Source organism: Aquila chrysaetos, chromosome 8 (genome assembly GCF_900496995.4).
Source record: "Aquila chrysaetos chrysaetos chromosome 8, bAquChr1.4, whole genome shotgun sequence".
Classification (NCBI taxonomy): domain Eukaryota; kingdom Metazoa; phylum Chordata; class Aves; order Accipitriformes; family Accipitridae; genus Aquila; species Aquila chrysaetos.
The window spans coordinates 27,504,785-27,525,209 of record NC_044011.1 but is presented as its reverse complement, the minus strand read 5'-3'; the positions used below and the strand labels follow the sequence as shown (position 1 = coordinate 27,525,209).

General features: G+C 46.4%; 1 protein-coding gene across 1 annotated transcript in view; it reads right to left on the bottom strand.

Annotated features, from left to right (window-relative positions):
* SLC1A4 (solute carrier family 1 member 4) overlaps positions 1-19,006 on the bottom strand; it is a 28,340-nt gene extending 9,334 nt beyond the window's left edge. The window contains exons 1-4 of the mRNA XM_030023146.1: positions 18,380-19,006; positions 8,448-8,490; positions 6,937-6,999; positions 398-564 (exon numbers count right to left, since the gene is read on the bottom strand). Of these exons, the coding sequence (XP_029879006.1) occupies positions 398-564; positions 6,937-6,999; positions 8,448-8,490; positions 18,380-18,900 (794 nt within the window). The 5' untranslated portion in view covers positions 18,901-19,006. The remainder of the gene's footprint in view (positions 1-397; positions 565-6,936; positions 7,000-8,447; positions 8,491-18,379) is intronic.
* Positions 19,007-20,425: the final 1,419 nt, after the last annotated feature.

The following is a 20,425-nucleotide window of genomic DNA, read 5'->3' as shown; positions in this document are numbered from 1 at the left end:
AACATCTCTGGCCTTCACACAACCATATTCCTTACTTGCTCACATCTCCTTTATTCATTCAAGGCCAGTGCCTTTAGGCATGTGATGGCAGCTAGCCATGGGCTTATGCTGCTTTGAAATAGAAAGCCTTCTTTCCACTAATTAATCAAAAAGGAGTCCTGGAGAGGATTTTTAAGCAACCCTCTGAAGTGTTCCAGACTGATACCTTAAGCTATGCATGACTGTGTAATTACAGGGCACAAGCAAGAAGAAAAGACCCCATTATGTGACACCATGACATTCACTTTTGCTGTGATGAGGGATCTGGTAGGAAAAAGCTGGAGAGATGGATAGATGGTGAGATTCCTGAACTGAGCATAATATTGTACTGCAGATTTATCTGCAGTCACACACTTACCACATAATCCAGGAAACCAAGACCATAGTTGCCTCATTGAATGAATTAAAGAAGCGAATCAGATCTTCCCCTTCCTGACCGAGCTTTTTCAACGCCACTCCTAAAACCAGAGCGAACAGCACCAGTCCCAGGATATTCATCCCTTCAATCTCAGTACCAACAGGGATCTGTAGAGGCAAAAAAAGAAGGCTTGTTAGATGCAAGACTGGCACAAAACCCAACAAAAGGGTCACCTCATTTTGTTGCTGCCCGACTGATCTGAAATCAACACGCAGAACCTATTTTGGGAAGGAAGAACCTATTTTATTGAAGGGAACCAAACAAGATCTGGATGCAGTGCAGATACAAACCTCCCTAGTTATGAGCTGGCATGGATTCACTGGAGAAGGAAAGGGCCTGCTACTACCTCCCCTCATGCCCTTCAATATGATACATGTGCTCTCCGTGACCTGAACAAGAAACCTCCCCAGTTTACTCAAGACAAGCTCCACTAGAGATGCGAAACACCGTGGGCACCAATCACATGTGTGTGGTTAAAAGACTGAAACTTTCCTCCCTGTTTCCCCGTAAGGGAAGATGGGTGTGGGAGAGACTGCAGGCATAAATGGCAGATACTGGCAATATTGACTTCCTAGCTCTGATTATTCCACCATGCATCATTCACTGCCAGCACTATGATATTCTACCACCTGAACAAATCATACCTGCAAGAGGCTTGCAGCGATCTGGCCCCAAACATGTTCTTATTTCCTGACAACTCTGATAGGAATCTGCTCTCAGAAAATGCCAGCTCCACTGCTTTAGTGCGATATTTATACCAAGGTGAAAACCATGAGAAAACAACCAATGTTATGAAGCAGAAAGAGTGGAGAGGGGCAGAGAAAGGTAGCAAACTGTGGAAACCTACTCATTCATCTGTCCACATCAGCTGTGGGAGATACAGACAAAATAGAAGAAATACCTGTTACCCTTCTCAGAAATCATGTGGCTGCATGGTAAAAGCAAGAGGATAAAAACAGGATCCACCTACTGACAAAAAATAGTCTACTTACAAGTCTGCTCTGCTGGTCCTTCATGGTTTGTTTCTCAAAGAGAGCTAAGCTTGTTTGGCAACGTAGTTTGGCAATCATATGAATTGAATGAGTGTTCTTGTGGCTACGTAAAAATATAATTGTTTTGACAAACTGGGTTTTTTTCCCCCCCGCAACTTGGCAGTACAAGCTCAACATGTCAAATTGTTGTTTTATTTGGAAGGGCTTCTAAAACAGATTAGGTTTGTGTACAAGTTTTGGCCTTCTGGCTAGTTTAAGTAGACACCAGCTCAACACTAGGAAAGAAAAATATATTCTGAGCTAAAAGCTTAAAATGAATATTGACTAAAGAACTCGGGATACTGATCTGCTAAATCTGACAAAACGAGCCTGCTTGAGATGATATTTTTCCTGGAAGTATACTGCTGAACTGGACTGTCTCTTAGTGGCAGGTGGAAACATAGTACTGCAGGGAAGGGGATAAAACATAAATTACACACAAAAGCATGAAGGCTAAACTGCTGTTAACAAAAGTGTTTACAAACAATGAAGGTTCTGGCTTTTTATATTTGCTAGCTACAAAATAATTAGACATAGGATCTGCAATTTTTTATGGTAGCTGCTTGCTCAGGGCTAAGTTGTCAGTATTTGTTTGATTTCTGATTGAAAGAATTGAAAACATGGACATGATATTATGAAAGGGGTGCACTGTATCTCCAGAGATGTCTCAAGAAATGTGCTGTTTTCTCCACACACAGTAACACTTTTCTGTCTGGATAGTTTTGTCTGTATTCTGTTTTGTGTGCCTGAAAGCCCTGAACATTCCTGTGGTTAGAAAAGTTAGACAGAAAAAACGACACCCTCCTATTAATTGAATAAACTGTCTGTGCACATTTTTCTATTTTTCACTTCTGTTGGTAAAACATAACTCTAGGGTAGGAGATAAGGTTTACCATAAGGCTGAAGAAAATCTAACAAAATTTCAGTGACAATTTATCAGTAACAATGTACAAATCGATGTACAAGTCTCAAATTTTATGACTAATTTATTAGCAGGAAGAAAGTAAATCTGTAGTAAAATAATGCTGCCATGCCATTCCATCAAAACCAAAGCTTTCTCTGGGAAATGTCAACTTGGGCAAAACATGAACATTTTTACACCAGAAAAGAAACACTTCTTCATTCACATGGAGTGAATGCAACGCTTTTTCATTTTGACACGACTTTTCACCTTGTTGTGTTTTTTTCAACTTGTTATTTTATAATATAACATCTTATACTGGGTTAATTTGATACAAGGCTAATATGAAAAGTTCAGCTTGGAACAGAATTTCATCATAATGACCCTATACTTTTTCCACACACAAAAAAAATCCTAAAAACATTGAATGCTCTTTCGTTTTGGTTGTCATTCAGAAAAAAATAGTATCAATCTTTCCTTTGGAACAGAAATTCAGTGTTTCAAGCTGCTGAAAGTGCTCAGCCTCCTGACCTGGATGTTACTGGGAGGAAATTCCATTATACTACTTTATATTGACGCTTTGCAAAGCGTCTCCGCCCATTAAACTCCTTCTACCGGAGATTTGCTTCTCAACTCATTAAATGCAGCGGTATGAGCCTGAAGCACAGCAACCTGCTACCGTTTGGGCTTCTCAGAGATGTAGTCTCAGGAATGAGGCAGAAGTGTACTGAACGTGCAAGAGGATTGCTCAGCTTCCACCAGCTGCATAGGGCACACAGGGTCACAGAGCAGGACAGAGCTTGGGAGGCACTCAGGAAAACAAGGGCCAGAGCTCCTAGAGCTTAATTTGGAACGTCATTTCCCTGACTAGAGAAGTCCAGAGCTCTTCTAGGTCATTCAATCCCCACAAGCATCAGCCACTCCACCTTCTTCAGAGCCATGGGTGCCAAAGGCTTGCCAAATTTTGTTCTTAGGAAGCTAGAGGAGGGCAAGAGATAACAGCGGCTTCAGTTAGCTACAGCCAGGACACAGGTGGCTTCTCACTTTTCATCTTAACCTGCACAGTGGCCTACTGTGCATAAATTGGCCAGTTCTCCTCGAACTCCCCTATACCTCTCCAGAATGATAATACATGGAGTTTAGTCTTCCTTCACCCTCAGAGATGTCTCTCTCCACCTTGCTCCTGGCACTGCGATTGCTGCTGCTGCTGCTGTTCTCCAAGTGCTCACATTTACTAGTCCTTCAAGCCTAGGTCTTGTGATCTGGGGACCCTTGAATTCTTGGTGACCGGAGGGAGGACTCTGTGCACTGCCACCAAAAACTTCTTAGCTGTTTCCCTCTATTCACTGTCATCCTGCCACCCTTTTCAGGTCTTGCTCTCTCTTTCTCCCTCTTGAGCCAATTTCTTTACAATACACAACATTGACCATCACCTCCCATCACCACAGATGTAGGCAGAAGGTCCATCATTTGCATGGAGTAGTAACTTACTGCAAGAAATTGCTCCCTGCAAATAAAGAGGACAATCTGCAGCGTTCAGAAAATTTCACCTCCTTGCAGCACAATATGGAAAGAGTCCAGCAGTAAATCCTCAGCGGAAGATCCTCTCAATCCCAGCCTCTAAAACTGGCAGATGCTGAACAGTCTTTTTGTACTCTAACAGAAGAGTGCATCACCCCAAAGGAGCTGCCAAACCAAGCAGCATTGTGGACACCAAACAAAAGCAGCTTTAACGAGAGCTTTGTTCCTGGATAAACTATGGGATGCGTTACTGTTTGCTTGAAATTACGTGTTCTGGTAGGAAGATTCATGGAGCTCTTCTGGTCCTTGAATCTCTCTGAAGATCCTGTTGTTTTTTAGCTCTTGAAACAAAATGCTTATCAAGGAAACAACTGCTGATATTGAGCTGTCCCAGTAGTAGGTGGCTGAAAAAAAAATGTAGCCACGTGATGTGAGGAAGAAGAGCAATCACCCGTTTGTGTATTTTTACTGCTGCCACAAGAGGAACTCAGAGCCTCCACAGCCTCCCTGTGCTGCAGATGGGGAACTGAGATAGTCCATGCCCCAGGAAGCCTTGCTGCCAAAGAGACAGAGAGGACATAGCCATAAAAGCTAGGTAAACATAAGGGGAGCATGTGAAACAACAAAAAGGACATGGCTGAGCAGACATCTACGTGCCCCACTATTCATATCATCGAGAGAAGACAGGGCCTATTAACCAGTGGGGGGAGGGGAAATAAAACCAATGGAAAAGTTCACTCTACACTATTCATATGGAAAGTAGAAGGAAAACATTTCTCCTCTTCAGTCAAATATTCTGCTGATGAAAGAAAACATTTGATAGGGATATCATCTTGTTTCCCTGGAACCCAACTTCTATTGTTATGATATTTATACTACATATTATCCAAAAATCATATTCTTCCTTTCTAAACTTAATCCTCATCTATCCATAAATAATATGGCCAGATCAGTACTGAAACTGAGCTAACAAAAATGAGACAATGCTTTCTTTTTATTTGGTCTGCTCTTCTCTAGAGGCAGTAGGGCATCTTCTGGAATTAAAGAAGTTCAGCTCTGGTTCCGCCCCAGCAACTGAAGAAAGGTTTTGGAAAAGTAATACCAGAAATTACATCATAACCACTGGCAAAAACAGGCATCGGTGACAAATTAATAATATTTTTTCTGATATTGCATAAAACAGGAGTCTGATAAGTGGGAAAAGGAAAGAAGAAAACTGAAAAAGAATCTTACATTTTAAATTGTCAAAAGATGCATTCTTATCTCTTGAGGAAGAGTGATGGATTTGAACAAGCATTAAAAAAGTATTCAACAGCCAAACCTATGTCCAATGGGTATGGTTGGTCCTGATCCGTGCTTGGTTGCCAAGAAGCCCCTATCAAACTTGACACTGAAGATGAATAAGAAGAGTCTTATTCACCTTTCATTTAGCCCTGCTTAAATGAAGAATAACTTTACCCTCTGTAAGCAAACACACATATCTAAGTGCACACTGTTACAGCCTTTCATATTGAACTTGGGTTTTAGTAGCACGAGGCTGCACGGGCATGTACTGCCCAAGGATATAACAGCATGAGAAGAGAAACTGCTCTTTCGGGATCATGTGGTCCTTCTGCAGTTATTGCTGTGCATCCGTGTCAGATGGGGTGAGTGCAGATCTGGGCTAATGCAATCTCGTAGGCCTGGGCAGATGGAGCTGCCTTCTTCCCCAGTGAAAGCACTCACTGTGTGACAGCAGGCTTCTAGGCAAGGGCTGACTTCTCCCCTGCTCAGTTCTTGTGCCATCCAAGTCACCTATCACCCTGCCCCCAAGGGCTGGTGAAAGTTCAGCCCATCAGCTGAAAGCAGAGTTCAGAAACACACTGTTCTGCATCACCTGCTCACGCACCATGCGTGGTGAGGAAAAGGTAATGAGGCCAGTACTTCCTGCACTCAGGGATACGCTTCAGAGTCCCTCTGGATATGCATAAACTGCTTTTTCCCCCGACGGTTTTACAAACTGGTGGGCAAGCCTCAGCTGAGCCCTTCCATGACAAATACAAACATTACAAGTCTCTTGCCCTAGGGGCATTCAAATCATATTAAAGATATAGTAACCCAACATCCGATACTGATCTCAGATAGTCAGAATGAGTCCAAGAAAATAACCCTGAAAGTAATCTCCAGTGTCAGACCCATCTCCCCAAAATCCCATGAAAGCACATGAGATACTTCATTTGGAGTGAGGTGACACATCGCAGGCTGGGATGCTGGGTTTGTTTCATAGGATGCTGCCTGTAAGACAACAGTAACTATTGCTGGACTTGCAATATGTCGGCTCTGGCCAATAATAAAGATGTTTGATAGCCCCATGCTGCAGGAGAGATGCCACTCAACAGGATACAGAACATTTCTGGAAGTTCTACAAGCTCCATATGGAAGAGAACACTCTCTACCTCAGCTACACCTGCAAATTAGTTTCTTTTTTGACACCATTGCAATAGCAGCCTATTTGTAATGTTCTGTCTATAATTTTTACTCCTTCAGACCACTTGTTACTGCTTCAAACAAAATTTCAGCAGCATGGCAACAAGAAAAAATTCTCAACTAACCTCTTTTTTTTTCTTTTTTTTAAGAGCCTTGGGTAGTGGAAAAAAGCTCATTGTCTCCATATTGTTAATGAAGAGTAAGGTTTGAGGGACATATTCAGCCAGCCTGATTGCTATTTAATTCTAGTCTACAGAAAGTTATTTGGAAACATTAGGCAGAGTGACTAATCAAAATTCAGATCAAGCGAAACCAGGTCTAAGAAAGCATGGCCTAAAAGTAAGGTCTCAAGGGTCAGATCTATTAAGCCCAACTCTCCTATCCATCATAGCTTTCTTATGTGGCTGTGGGTAACTCATCTGGCTCGTGTGTGTCTCAGTTCCAGGCAAAGACAAGTATTTGTTTCTTTCCAATGACTGCTGGAAAGGATTAAAGACTGCAAAGTAGTCAAATATTACAATTGACAAAGGTTTGTATAAAAACATAAGAAGTGACCTTACCTTCTCCCATGTGACATTTCCAGAGGTAGTGTTTCTGAGCAGCATCTTGTATTCTGTCGCATACTGCAGGCAAGAAAAAAACCCAAACAAAACCACTATGTTTGCCGATCAGATCATCAATATGACCATATCATCTAGCATTTCACAAGGAGGAGATTACTGTTAGGAAGACTTTTTCTGGAGACCATACTGTGGAGGCTAATAAGCCTGTACTATGCAAGAAAAGGGACTGATGGTATAGGCAGCTCCTTCCCCATGTGGCAGCCAAGAAGTGCTCTGTGACCCCCTGAGCTCCCAGGTTTGGGCAGCAGCCAAGGAATTCCCCTTTCCTCCACCCTGCTGTTGCTCACACACCACACTGTCGCACTGGCTCCTACAGAAGGCAAGTGGCGCTTGCGCTGTTTCACTGTTAGAAATAGTGAGGCAGCCATTAAAATTGTCAGTAAAATATCTAAAATCTGGGGCAACAGTTTACTTTAATAAATAAGCTAGACGCCTCGCAAAAACAGGGCACTTCTTTGGCTTGTTTTCTTTAGATATAAAATAGGGGACAGAAAAGCTCACATACTTGCCAATTACCTGTGAAAACAGCAGCACAGAGGAAAGGAGGACTTCTTTATTTCATCCCTGAACCCTGACACTTGAGGTATCACAGAATATCTTTTTCTTAATGATATTTTTGTACTGCTCCTATTTTTATTTATGGCATATTGACTTGTACTGTATTATATGTACACTCAAAAAGGAACTTGATTTTAAGAGTTTGACCTTGGTTTTGATACAAAAGCAAACAACAGAATACCATAAAGGCAAAAACTATTATTCTGCTCCTGTATCACAAAGAATCACTCTGCCCCATAGCAATATTCTCAACAGCGTCTATCCTGACATCTAAAGTTAGCAATAAGAACTAAATCAAAATCTTCTTGGAGCCCCACAGCTCCTGTCCATCAGTTTAAACCACACTATGTTGTGGTGCCAGTGATCATCCTACCACACTTGGTCCTCTGTTGGAAGAGAAGCCAGGCTGAGCAATTAATCCAGCAAGGGATACAATGAAAAATACTGAATAAAAGCATCAGGCAACAGGTAATGCTTACACAGAGGAGCCTAAAAGTCTTCAGCCTTGTCTATTCTGAGCCCAGCTCCAAACTAGGTACCCAAGGGTTTCCTCACTAGCTCCTGCAAAGTGATAAGCAGCCTGGCAGTAAGAGTCGCTATTGCTGCCCAACATGGCACCCAAAGTACAAAAGTTTAAAGAACATTTTTGGTGGAGGTACAAAACATAGGCTATGAATATACTTTTGTTTGAGGAGTATTTTTCAAAATCATACCATTTGCCATGGAAGTTGTATGTCTGATTATGTCAGGTGCTTTTAAAAATCCCACCTACTATAAGTAAATTAACTTTTGGTATTTTCTACACCGTCTTTCTAGTCCTTTTTCCAAAAAGAGCAGTCACTTTGTCTGTCTGTGCGCTGTAGCTCACGTCCAAAGTCCACACATCTTACCGTTCGGAAAGCTGCAGCAACAAGATTTGCAGGAAACAGGTTTCTGTAAAATACAAACAAGAAAATGAAATATTTCTTGTAAAACTTCTAAAATGAAGGCACCAAGGTGTTTTACTCTCAGAAACTGAATTAGTTTTGCAAAGGCAAGCATATTTGCATTAGTGAGGTACATACTACAGAAGACACCATGGCAACACAGAGCTGATGTCTTGCTACGTCTCCAGAGGTGTGAATGACATCTTCTTTTGCTCACATAAAAAGGTCCCTGCTTGTCTCCCACACCTAACCATTTCGGTAGTGACACCAGAGGCGATTAGACACGATGTTAAGTTATACACACCCATCAGGCAGTGGCTACAGAAACTGGCTTAGCCACACCAGCTGCAGCAACAGCTTATGGCCTCCAGGGTCAGGCAGATTTTTAACATTACTCATGTGATTACACTTTGCTCACAGCATCAACATGAAGGACAATCCAATCAGCAAAATCCACTTAAGAGAACAGCTTAACCCTTCAACACAACAAGGTCAGCTTCCCTGAACACCAAGGTAAAGCAGAACAATGTCACAGGCCAGAGTTGTCTGCAAGGGCTTAAATAGTTAAACAGCACAGATGAAAGCAGAGGCAACTCATATGGAAAGCTGCAACATCTGAATTTGGTAGTGCTTTCGTACAGAAATGCAAATCGAGCACCAGGTTTGTGCAGAGAGGATAGCATGCAGAGTGACATACACTTCTACTGGGCATCCAGTGTATATGTGCATCTATGAAGCGACAAGGACAGGAAAAATGGTTAACTGAACCATGTAAGGAAAAAGTTGCTTCTTGTATTTTATAGTGGTTTTTAATGCTACACTTCTTTCCCCCCTTATGGTGGGCAAAGAGCATGTGTTCCCGTAGCCAAATGGCAGCTTTTTTTGCTGTGGCAGAAAGCAAAATAGGAATAAAAGCTCATCTCTGGGGTCACGACAGGACCCTAGCTGGTGAGGGCAGGAAGGGTCTAGGTACTAACTGAAAACACTGCCAGCTGAATGCATCAGGGAGGCATGGCAACTCTTACGGTAAGGAAACAAAAGACCTTACCTAGAGCCAGTTAACTGCGGCAAAACACATTTCGGTAGCTGCTCCCCATCCTTGCTCCTTGCACTGCTCCAAGGAAGCTGCAGCTACCTCCAGGCTGTGCCCTGCTAACCTCCCCCCAGTTCTTGCCATAGTTACCCTGGCAAACATGATTTTAAACCAGGCTTTCAGTTGTGATCATTCCATGAATGACATGGAAAGTGCAAATCCAAACCACAGCAAGAAATGGAGCAGCAGAGTCAAATCATTGAAAGCAAGAGGGAGATTAAAAAATGGCACAGATAAGGATACTGGTCTTTTCCATTGCATAGCTCCATTATCCTGCCACACAGTGAGGGTTTTCCCACAGCCTTGACAGCGATGTAAAGTACACAGACCTTCATCAAACAAGTGGCTGCTGTGAACTACCTCAGCCTGCCTCTCTGTTGCATTGCAAGTGTATTAGGAGGCAGTTGCAAAAGCCAAATTGCTGTAAGAATAACTTGGCTTCTGGAGTCTACATTCCACTGAGCATGAAAGAAACAGCAACTTTTTCTCCTTAAAATTTGACAATACAGCTGTCTGTCTGAAAGTAGGAAGGCGAGCTCTAACTCTGCAAAGATGCTTAAGAATTAGTCAAATAAAATCAATGGAACAGCTAACATCCACCAATTCTTGCACGGATGGAACTCTCCGGTGGATAAAAACCTCATATAAAGTAAAAGCAAACTTAATTTTATCAGGAGTAAAACATCACATATACAAATGGGCTCAGCTCAGTGCACAGTTTTAATGAAAAAAAAGAAAACATGCTGTTGGGAAAATAAGGATATTTCTTTTCAACTTTTCATAGCAAGATGATTACTTTTTTAAAAAAAGAATTGACTGGATTTTGAAGAATCAGAGAGATGAAAAAAGACTGAAAACCAACTAGAAATCAAATTACCTTTTTTTTTTTTTTTAAATCAGCTTTTCCATCCTGACAAAACAAAGCCAAGGGAAGCAATCCTAAAGCCTAAACAATACAGTTCTCCAATTTTTAAATGTGGCCAAGAAACCAAACCCTCCATAACTTACACAGTATGTCAGGCATGGGCCTCACTAATCAAACACTAACTTAACTCCAAGCATATACTTAAAGCACATACTTGAGTGATGCCTGCTACAGCAAAGCAAGGGGCAGGTTCTTGCTTCAAGTGTGAATAGCACTAAAGCTATTCAAATATGAGCATATAGCAGTCTCTCTTCTTTATCCCTGGAGCAGTGGTCACAGGACTCGACTCTGAGGACAGCAAACAGCATTTCTGACAATCCACCAAGTAAAAATTTTGCATCTTAATTCAGCAGCTCAGAAGAAGCTGTGTTTTGTTCAATCCAACTTCTAAGTACACCTGGCTGCAAAGTCCCAACAACACGTAAAATAATGTTTTGCTCCTCTTTGTTTCACATCCTGAAGTTTAAGAACAAAATCTGTTGGGTCATAAAAAGCAACCAACAAATAAATGGCTTACCTTAGAGGCACGAGTTCTGCACAGACTACTCATTGCTCACCTAAGATCAGTCAGCATGCGAATTAAATTAAGCTTTAATTATGGGTGGGTCAGACCACAGTTTTTTTACCTTAAGATGGATTTGTGCAAGAACACCACAGCAGCACCTAAAAAAACCAGGTCAGGATGCTGCATGCTCCAGGGAGAGCCAAAAGTTGGCTGGTGACCTGCCTGGGCTCATCATGTGCTTGAGCCTGCAGGCTTTGCTCATGGTGCACAGCGAGGCAAAGTTCACTCACCACAGAAACCCAGACCTAGCTCTGTCCCTGCGAGCCGGCGTTCGCCGTGTCCCCAAGCCCAAGCGGAGGAGTCACAGGGGAAAGCATGAACACCCCTCCTGTCCGGGTGAACCGGCAAACAGGAAAGCTGATGAGCTGGGTAATTGAGCATGTGAATTAAATGTGGGCATCTGCCAGTTGGTTTTTCCATGCAGACCAAATATTGAGAAGGGTTTTTTGCCTTGAAAGCCCATACCAGATGTGAGTTTAAGGATATCACCATGGTTATATCACTGGATTGTTGACTGTTGCTGCTGTTTCTCATGGCCCCATCCCTGCTGCTGCCATGCCCTGTGCCAGAGAATGCAATCGCCTTTTTGAAGCAGGCGTGGGCTATCACAAGAGCACACCACTGAGGAAACTCTGAGTCTAGGTGATAAGGAGCCCAGCACAGGGGTCTGGGATCAGGCACCCTTGGCCCTGTGATTCACAGAGACGAAACTTGCTGTATGTGGCAAGAATGTGATGAGCCAGCAATGCATGACATTACGGCAGGGGGACAGATGTGCTGCATGCACCCCTGATGCTCCACTGCTGCCGGGACCTTGCTCCATGGAGAGGGATGGATTACCCATGCATGGACCCAACTGCCTTTGTGGTGTAAAGGCAAAGTAGGTGGTACAGAGAGACTTTACTCCCTTGCCAAGCACCAGGCAGGAAAGTCTCTCTCTGCCTGTTGCAAGTTGTGCAGACAGCCCCCCCCCAAAAAAATCAGAAATCCATCAGACAGCTGTCAAGGGTGACAGCTGTGTCCTGGGGCTGGAGCGGCAGCTGGGCTGAGCCAGAAAACCTCCACATACCTGCACAACACACAGTGTGAGAAAGCACCCATCTCAGATCCTCTTAAAATAGGAACCAGAAAGCAGCAGCACCAGGGCAGGAGTTTCAGGGTCTGAATACGTTGTGTTTGAATACTGTATTCATCCCACCATCTCCCCATGCAGAGCCAGCTAAATGCAGCTTTCTCCTTTTCTCAAGTGAAAAGCTACTCCCACCAGGCAAGAAGGGACCATTACTCCCCTAACTGAATTTAGCAAGAAGGTCTCACTGTATTTTTGCTGTAACAGAAATCTTAGTTCAGCTGCAGCATCTGCTACTGGAAATCCTAGACAACTAAGGAAACCTGGAGCTGTAAAGGGAGCAAAAAGGGGCTGTAGCTTCCATCCTTCTCAAGTTTGATATTGCAGATGAATTCCTCTCTTCCTTACCCTGTATCTTTCCACCAGCAGGATAAGGATGGCACAGGAATGCCTTCATTGCATTTTTAAGGGATTATTATTAAGTGTTTCTAAATGATTTGTTTGCTAGAGCTCTGCAAACAACTTTGCTGTGGCAGCAAAAGCATGAAGGGAAATCCAGGCAAGCAGAACAAAACCCTAAAATACTACACATTCATCTTGCATTGCTTCTTACAAAAAGGTTCCACTTCCAAGGCCAAAAACTTTGCTGTTGGAAAACATATTTTTGTGAGGAAGCCTAGAAAAAAAAATATTCTGTGTTGCGTTATCTCCTGTTTTTTTTCAATGAAGTGTTTTCAATGGTAGGAATACACGGACAGCAAATTTATTGCCATCTGTGGCAACCTGCCAGCGCCCAGTTTGGATCGCTCCAATACCTTTATTTTAATTTCTGTCCCAAGATTTTCATTCAATATCACACAACAATTTTTCTCATCTGCATTTATGTGGATGCACAATACATGCCCTGGACATATACATATTTATGAGTGCGTGCATTTAACACAGAGAAACTTGAAAATGTGTTTACTTATAGCAGGTATTTGGTACTTTTTACCTTAATGGTCCAGTCTGCATCTTCGTTGCTTAGAAAATAAAACATAACTGGTGGGAGTCAGTAGTAAAAGGTAATGAATATAAAGAACAAAAGAAAGGAGAGGAGATGTTGAGAGGCTTCCTAAAAAAACCCCACCAGACAGTGCAGGCACATGAACGAAAATGTTGAGTTCTTCCTACAAAAATCAGTCAGCAATCCCTATACTTCAAGAGAGGGTCTGGGCTCAGAAAACAATACAAGCAAAGGTGGACAGTAACATTTACTAGTTCCCTTTTTTTTCTGAGGGTACCCCAGAGTTAAGAGTTAGCCATCCAGCTATGAAACCCAGTGGCTAGCCTATCTTGGGGACCTGATGTTGGTGTAACTGCAGCTGTTTCCTGGCCACTTCCTATTCTATTTATCACTACAAAGGTGGCATCTTTCCCTCCCCTCCCAACAGTCAAGTTTTGCTCTCTTTCCACGTTGGGATTTCAGAGACAGCCTTCATGGTTGCTGCTTTTGGGTGACTCACTGGGAGGAGCAAGACTATAAGAAACAAGTGCTACCAGAGCAACTGGTGCCTGAGCAAGGGTCACTGCATGAGTGCTCTGGACCCCGTGGTCCACCCTGGCCATCTGCTCTGCAGCCCAGCCAGCAAAACACAACTGGTGCTTCTCCCTGCACTCAAGCTCATGTCTGCGTTCCCTCTGGCTCCAACGGTGCTTGGAGCCAACGCGTGGGCTTGCTGACGGCGCCGTGGGTACTCCCTTTGGCAGCACAGCTGGTAACCTCTGGCAGAGAGACAGAAAGGGCAGTGAGGAACAAATAAATTTAAACTGCTTTTGCAGACTTGCCTGGCAGCCTGAGAAACCCTGACCTTACTGCTCAGGGCAGACACATGGACCTCTGCATACCCCTCCTATAAAAAGCAGATGATGCTACTACCTCCTTCCCTCCCCAGACTGTTACAGCTAGAGCTGGATTAAGACCAGAATTCCCTTCCCAAAGCCAATTCCAGTTTCAAAACATGTTTTCATCCCAAAATTGGGCAAAGAAAGCCTGTTCCAGACCTTTTTTCCCCACAAAAAAATATTGTAAAACATTTTGTTGAAATGTTCCTTCTTGATGAGTGAGATTTTCTACTTAAGTCTTTTGTATAAAATTACAGCAAAACATTGACCTCACTGAAATGAAGTGGCAGGATCACCCACTGTTGGAAATTTTGACAGGATCAATAGGTTCCTGTGAAACTGTTTAATTTTGTTGAATCGGCAAATATAAATCAGAGCTAAAACAAAACTCTGACCTTATCGAAACTTGCAGTCTTGACAATTGCCAGTCAAAAGTGTTAAATCAATAGATTCTTGCAAAACACTTGATCCTGCTGTTTCAACTGTTTTCCAACAAGCTATAGGTTGGCTGTGTTAGCTGGTGGCTGGAGCCACTTCCTTGTCACCACCTCTCTCCTCCTCACCTGTTTCTCCCTGGTGAGACACCCAGCACGATCCAAGCCAAGCTGGCTCTCTGCCATGTCTCCTACCCAGGTGGGTGCTCAGCCCCAGAGCCCACCGTATCACAGCTAGCCTCTTCCTCTACCTGCTACCCACTTCATAGCCAAGCTGACAAGAGCTCTTCATTCTCCATTTTGCCTTCTCCACCAAACAAATGAGTAAGGGATGAAACCAGAAATTCTAAAATTTTCTTTCACTCTCCTCATCTTCTGCTGGCACTCAGCACTCACCTATTTGGAACAACCGAGCCGCTCTACATGCCAGATGCTCTGGAGAAGCCTGTCTTTCTTCATTGCCATAGGACAGAGTTAAGAAAATCCAAGGTCCCCTCTTGAGTTCAGAGCACACCCCACTTTTGGGGTGGGTTTTTTGTTTTTTTAAGCCATCAGCCTTGTAGAAGCACCTCTGAACTCTTGCTGGATCCCAGCTGTGATAGCTGAGCTGCAGTCTCTCCCTACCTTTGGCCATGCTCATCTTTTAGGGAGCTCCAAAAGCTGCCCACATGACAGACCTGAGCTGAGATGAAATGAGATGAGATGAGCCATCAGCATCCCTGCTGTGGGGCACAAAGGCACCTTCAGGACAGCTCTGCTGTTCCCAACCTGCATCCTGGGGCAGAGGACAGCATGCCTAAGCCCTGGCCAGGCATGCTCAAGGCTTGCCTCCTGCACTTGCCAGAAGGGAAACCAAGAGGGTGCTCCAGCACCTCCAGTCAGAGGAAGGCAGACAAATTAGACCTGGAGGTTATGGTCAATGGACAAAACGAAACAGAGACAGGCTTTTGGTTCACCAGCAAGTCATCATTTATTTGCTACCAAAGCCCAAGATAAATCTCTTTTCCAGAGGTCATGTCTGCATGCACATGCACAGTTGCGTGTTTGTGTGGAAGCTTTAGACTTGGAAACAGAAAACCGCAACCAAGAATTAAGCTGGCCTCCAGACATCACTGCAACAATGGAAAGCAACATCTCTGGTCGTTAACTAATACACTTCCCAAAAGCAGAAGGGATCTGCATCCTGGGAAAGGACACTCTGTGTCATCCCTGCAGAAGCCATGGCAAATACTGACTCACAGCTGTGATCTCTGCTTCACTGTTTTTACCTTGGGCCACCTTTTACATCTGCTTTCAGTGCTGTAGGGGGACTCAGTTTACCCATTCATGCCTCATTTTTACCTTTTATCTGAAACTGAGCAGTGAAGCCTTGATGGACACAGCCAGTCTTGTGACACAATTGAAAACAAAGTTTTCTTGTGTCTAATAGAAAGTTTCATGACCAAAAGAGAGAAAAGGAAAAGCAAAGAGCAGGATGCTGCAAGACCCACCCAAACTAAAGGTAACAGTTTCAGCCCTCCAGGCCCTATACACTCAAGGCCTCATTAACTGAAGATGAGGTTACTGTGGCACCTTCCACCACAGCAGGGACCAAGATTGATGCTCAAACCAGAACACCCACATTTTCAAGAACAGTTAAAAAAAAAAAAAAGGCAGAGTGAGAGAGATATTATTTCCAGAAAATCACTTAACTCACTCCATCCCTGGGTCTGTCAGGGATTTGTGCTAAGACTGGGAGTTTTAGTGATGGCTGTGTCCAAATGCATCTTTACTGGACTGGATTCTGCTGTCAATGCTGTGACAACTGGACAGCCCAACAATGTGGCTACAACAGTCCTTCCCAGAAAAAGCTGAATTCACAGCCCACTGTACATGCATTGGAGGAAAGCCTCCGGCCCCTCATTTCCCAGAAGGAAACCCCTCTGCAACCCGCATGCTTTACCCAACTCTCATCATTATGAGCATTACTTTAGAGTTAAGGACTCAATCCCACCACCATTACAACCCCTTCAAAGATAACTCTCCACCTGCATTTACAGACCAGAGCAAGAAGCAGCTTTCTGCTCCCAACTTCACAGATGTTACCCACAGCCTGAAGCTTGCTGGAGCATTCCTGCCCTGTTTCTCAGCTACATCCTACTCTGTGCTGCGTGGCGACACAAGAATGAAACACCAGCTACAGCAACCACGCCAGGATGCACCCGGGGCTGCCACCGCTACACTTCCCAACTCTCCTGGTTGGGCCGACTCCTTTTTTTTGTAATTTTCCTTCATCTGCCTACACTTCCATTCAACTCCACATCACCTTCACAGCCAGTCCACCTACTTGCACTGTCCTGTTATTACTTCTTAATATGCTCTGTCAGGAATTGCTGGTCCTTAAGAGAGGTCCTTAATTGTTGATCTTTCAGAGAGGTGGGCGGAGGACACAAAGTACGTGGTTGCCAATGGGACAAACCAGACGTACTTTCTGTCCAAACAGAACATACGTCTCTCTGGGGAAGAAAAGGACATTAACACGGATTTGTAATTACAGTTCTGGGGTTGTTTTGGTTTTTTTTTTTTAAAAAACTCTTTTTATCTTCTTTGCCACATCTGTTTACCCAGACACAGCTAAAAAGTGTCTCAGATGAAAAACTGAACTCATAAAAGCAAAGCAAACGATCTAAAGAAAAATCCCCCACTCAGCTTCGTAATTACAAAGATATCCACTAAGCACAACTCTCCAGCCACTTCACTGGTACGCAGGTCACCTCCCTTAACTCTTCTGTTTGCGTCTTGGTAACAACATCTACCACCTCCAAAGCCATTCATCTTCCAATGTTTCAGCAAACCTCCACACTCCCCTGTCTTCCTTTATTCCACCACTTTACTCTGGCACCTGTAATGCTTTCTTGTGACTGCCCAACACCACTCAGGTGTGGCAGAGCCAGACCCAGGGTAACAAAACACACCGTCTGTTCTCATCTGGGGTTCTGCACCAAGATTCATCAAAGGACAAGAGACCACAGTTGGAAGTCTGATAGTCAAAAAGCTGGCCAGATATTTGCCTTATTTGTGTAATTGTTTCTGTCTTATTTAAAGAGCTGGACAGATCTCAAGAAAACATGGGCTCTGGGGAAAAAAAAAAAAAAAAGGTGAAGTCTGCAACTTTGCAAGGAGGAATAAGGATAAAACAGAAAGACTATGATCTGGTTAGAAGTGGAAGCCTTGCTTCCAGGTAGTTTTGGGGAATGTGGGTCTTGTCTTTGCAAGGTGCAGAGGTGGGATGGGAAGCTCACAAACATACAGGGTGTCCTTCCTCATGCTGGACTATGTTTAGGGTACATCCTTGATGGAAACATGGGGTTGCATTTCCATGCCTGCACCTCCAAGAGGCAGGCTGGCATTTGTGTGAGGAAACTGAATAAAGGGTGGGGGAATAAAAGAAAAAGGTGCATGTGAGGGATAGGGAGAGCTGCCCTGCCCTGCCTGTGGGAGACGGGCAACGACAAGCAGCGGGGCAGGGGAAGGTGCCAAGCAAGGCCATGCCTGCCCTGCAGCAAGCATCCAGGAGCTGCTCTCCCTCCAGGTGGGACCAAAAACGGGTCCAGGCACCCAGAGCTCCGAGCAAGCCTTGACTCATCCTCGCGGCCGCCCAGGCAAAATTAAAAATAAAGGAGGGAGAGGTAGAGCACCATACAGCCCTGCACCTGACCAGGCTGCAGGTACCTGGGCAGAAAGTGGTGCCTCTGGAGAAGCCAGGATGAGGAGAAGGAGGAGGATGAGGAGAAGGAGGAGGGGGGGGGAAGGAGGAGGGGGGGGGGGGGAAGGTTCGGCGGCCGCCGGCTGCAGCGTGCAACACCGCCGGGTCTGTCATCATCCTCCGGCGGCGGTGGGGAGGGCGGGAAGGAGGGAGGAGGTGGGGGGGAGCGGGGCGGCCTCACCTGACGAGGTCGAGGAAGGAGTCCACCGTCTCCTTGCTGGTGGGCACGCCGCCCGGCAGCCCCAGGCCGGGAGCGTTGAGGGCGGAGGCGCCGGCGCCGGGGCGGACGATGAAGCCGAGGGCGACGGCGAGGCCGGAGGCCAGCAGCGTGGTGCCTAGGAAGTAGCCGAGGGCGATGCCTCCCAGGCGGCCGAGCGAGCGGGTGTCCAGGCTGGCGGCTCCCGACACCAGGCTGCAGACCACCAGCGGCAGGATCACCATCTTCAGCATCCGCAGCAGCAGCTCCCCCGGGAAGGCCAGGTAGGCCACCTGCGCCGGGCTCAGCGCCGCACCGCGCACGGCGGCGCCCAGCGCCACGCCGGCCACCACCCCCGACACCGTCAGCACCACCAGCGCGTTGCGCCGCAGGAAGCCCCAGCAGCCCCGCAGCCGACCCCCGCCGCCCCGCTGCTCCGCCGCCGCCGGCCCCTCGGCGCGGCCGTTGCGGCCGTTGCCCGCCTTCTCCTCATCCGCCGCCTCCATGCTGCCCGGCGCGGCAGGCGGCGGCGCCCTCCCGGCTCGCCGGCTGCCTGCGCGCTCCTCGCGTGCCGCTGCCGCCCGCCGCGCGACCCACTGACTGACCGGGCCCGCCGGCAGGCCCCGCCCCCGACGCGCGCGCGCGGGCACCGGCGCCAGCCCGGCCCGCCCCCGCCTGCGGGGAGGCGACTCCGGCCCGCCGCCCCGCCCCGCCCCGCCCCGCCCCGCCGGCGCGGGGCCCGGCCGCGCGGGCCGGTCGCCGGTGCGGGTCTCCTCAGCGCCATCGCCGCCCGCGGGTCCCGCACGTCCCCTCCGCGCCCCCGCGGGCCCTCGGCGTACCCGCGGGTCGCACGCGTGTCCTCGTGGTTCACACGCGCCCGTCCCCTCGGTGTCCCCCTCCGTGTCCCAGAGCTCACACGTGTCCCCTCGGCGGTCTCCTCAGTGCCCCCCTCAGTGTCCCTGTGGCTCACACGCGTCTCCCCAGCGTCCCCCTCAGTGTCCCCATGGTTCACACACGCCCCCTCAGCGTGCCCGTGGTTCACACGCGTCTCCATCCGTGTCCCCGCAGCTCGCGCGTGTCTCCTCAGCGTCCCCATGGCTCACAAACGTACCCTCCGCGTCCCTGTAGTTCGTACACATCCCCTCAGTGTCCGGTGGCTCACATATGTCCCCTCAGCGTCCCCATGGTTTACGCACATCCCCATCGGTGTCCCCACAGCTCACACACATCTCCTCAGTGTCCCCCTCCTCTCTCCAGGAACCTCTCGGAGAGGCAGGAGCCATCCTCTGCGCCAGGACGGGTTGTGGCTGGGCCCCCGTCCCCACGGTCAAAGCCATCCAGCAGGTCCGCAGGCTCATTGGTGGCAGGGTGGCACGGACACACGGGCTCCGAGCATGCTTCCTTGAGGAACCAGGCTGAAACTCACATCTGACCACGTGAGCAGGTTGTCTGAGGAGCAGACGATGTCCCTGACGGCACGAGGGGCTGATAAAGGACACCTGGGGCTTTCAAATCCGCAAGGGCCGCGGAGGTACAGTGCTGTCACGTTTGCTCATGGACCCAGCTGCACGAGCTTCAGCCGATGTTTGGGTTTTAGAAGGGGCTTCATTTCAGCTCATTCCCTTGACATCAGCAAAGCACAGCCTAGCAGAAAACACGCTGTGAAAACAACCAGCCGCACATTTGCTTTTCGAGTAGACCGGACTAATTAAAGAGACTGAAATAATCCTGATTTAATAAGACTCTTTTCTGCTTTCCAGTCTCGTGGATAGACCCGAAGATCCCTACACCATTGCTGGAGCTCCTGGGAATTGTCTCCATCTAAACAGGTAACAACTCCACCAACGACTAACTGTGTCCACCACCACCCACCTCAGAGCTCAATGCAAAGTCTTGACCCGCAGCTTGCTCTTGCATGAAAATTTGACTCAGGATACCAGGCATATTCTTAGTGATTTTATATTTTTTTTCCTGATAACTTTCCCTTTGAGGAACACTTGGTTTGTGGAAGTCCGGGAATAAATGTTCTAC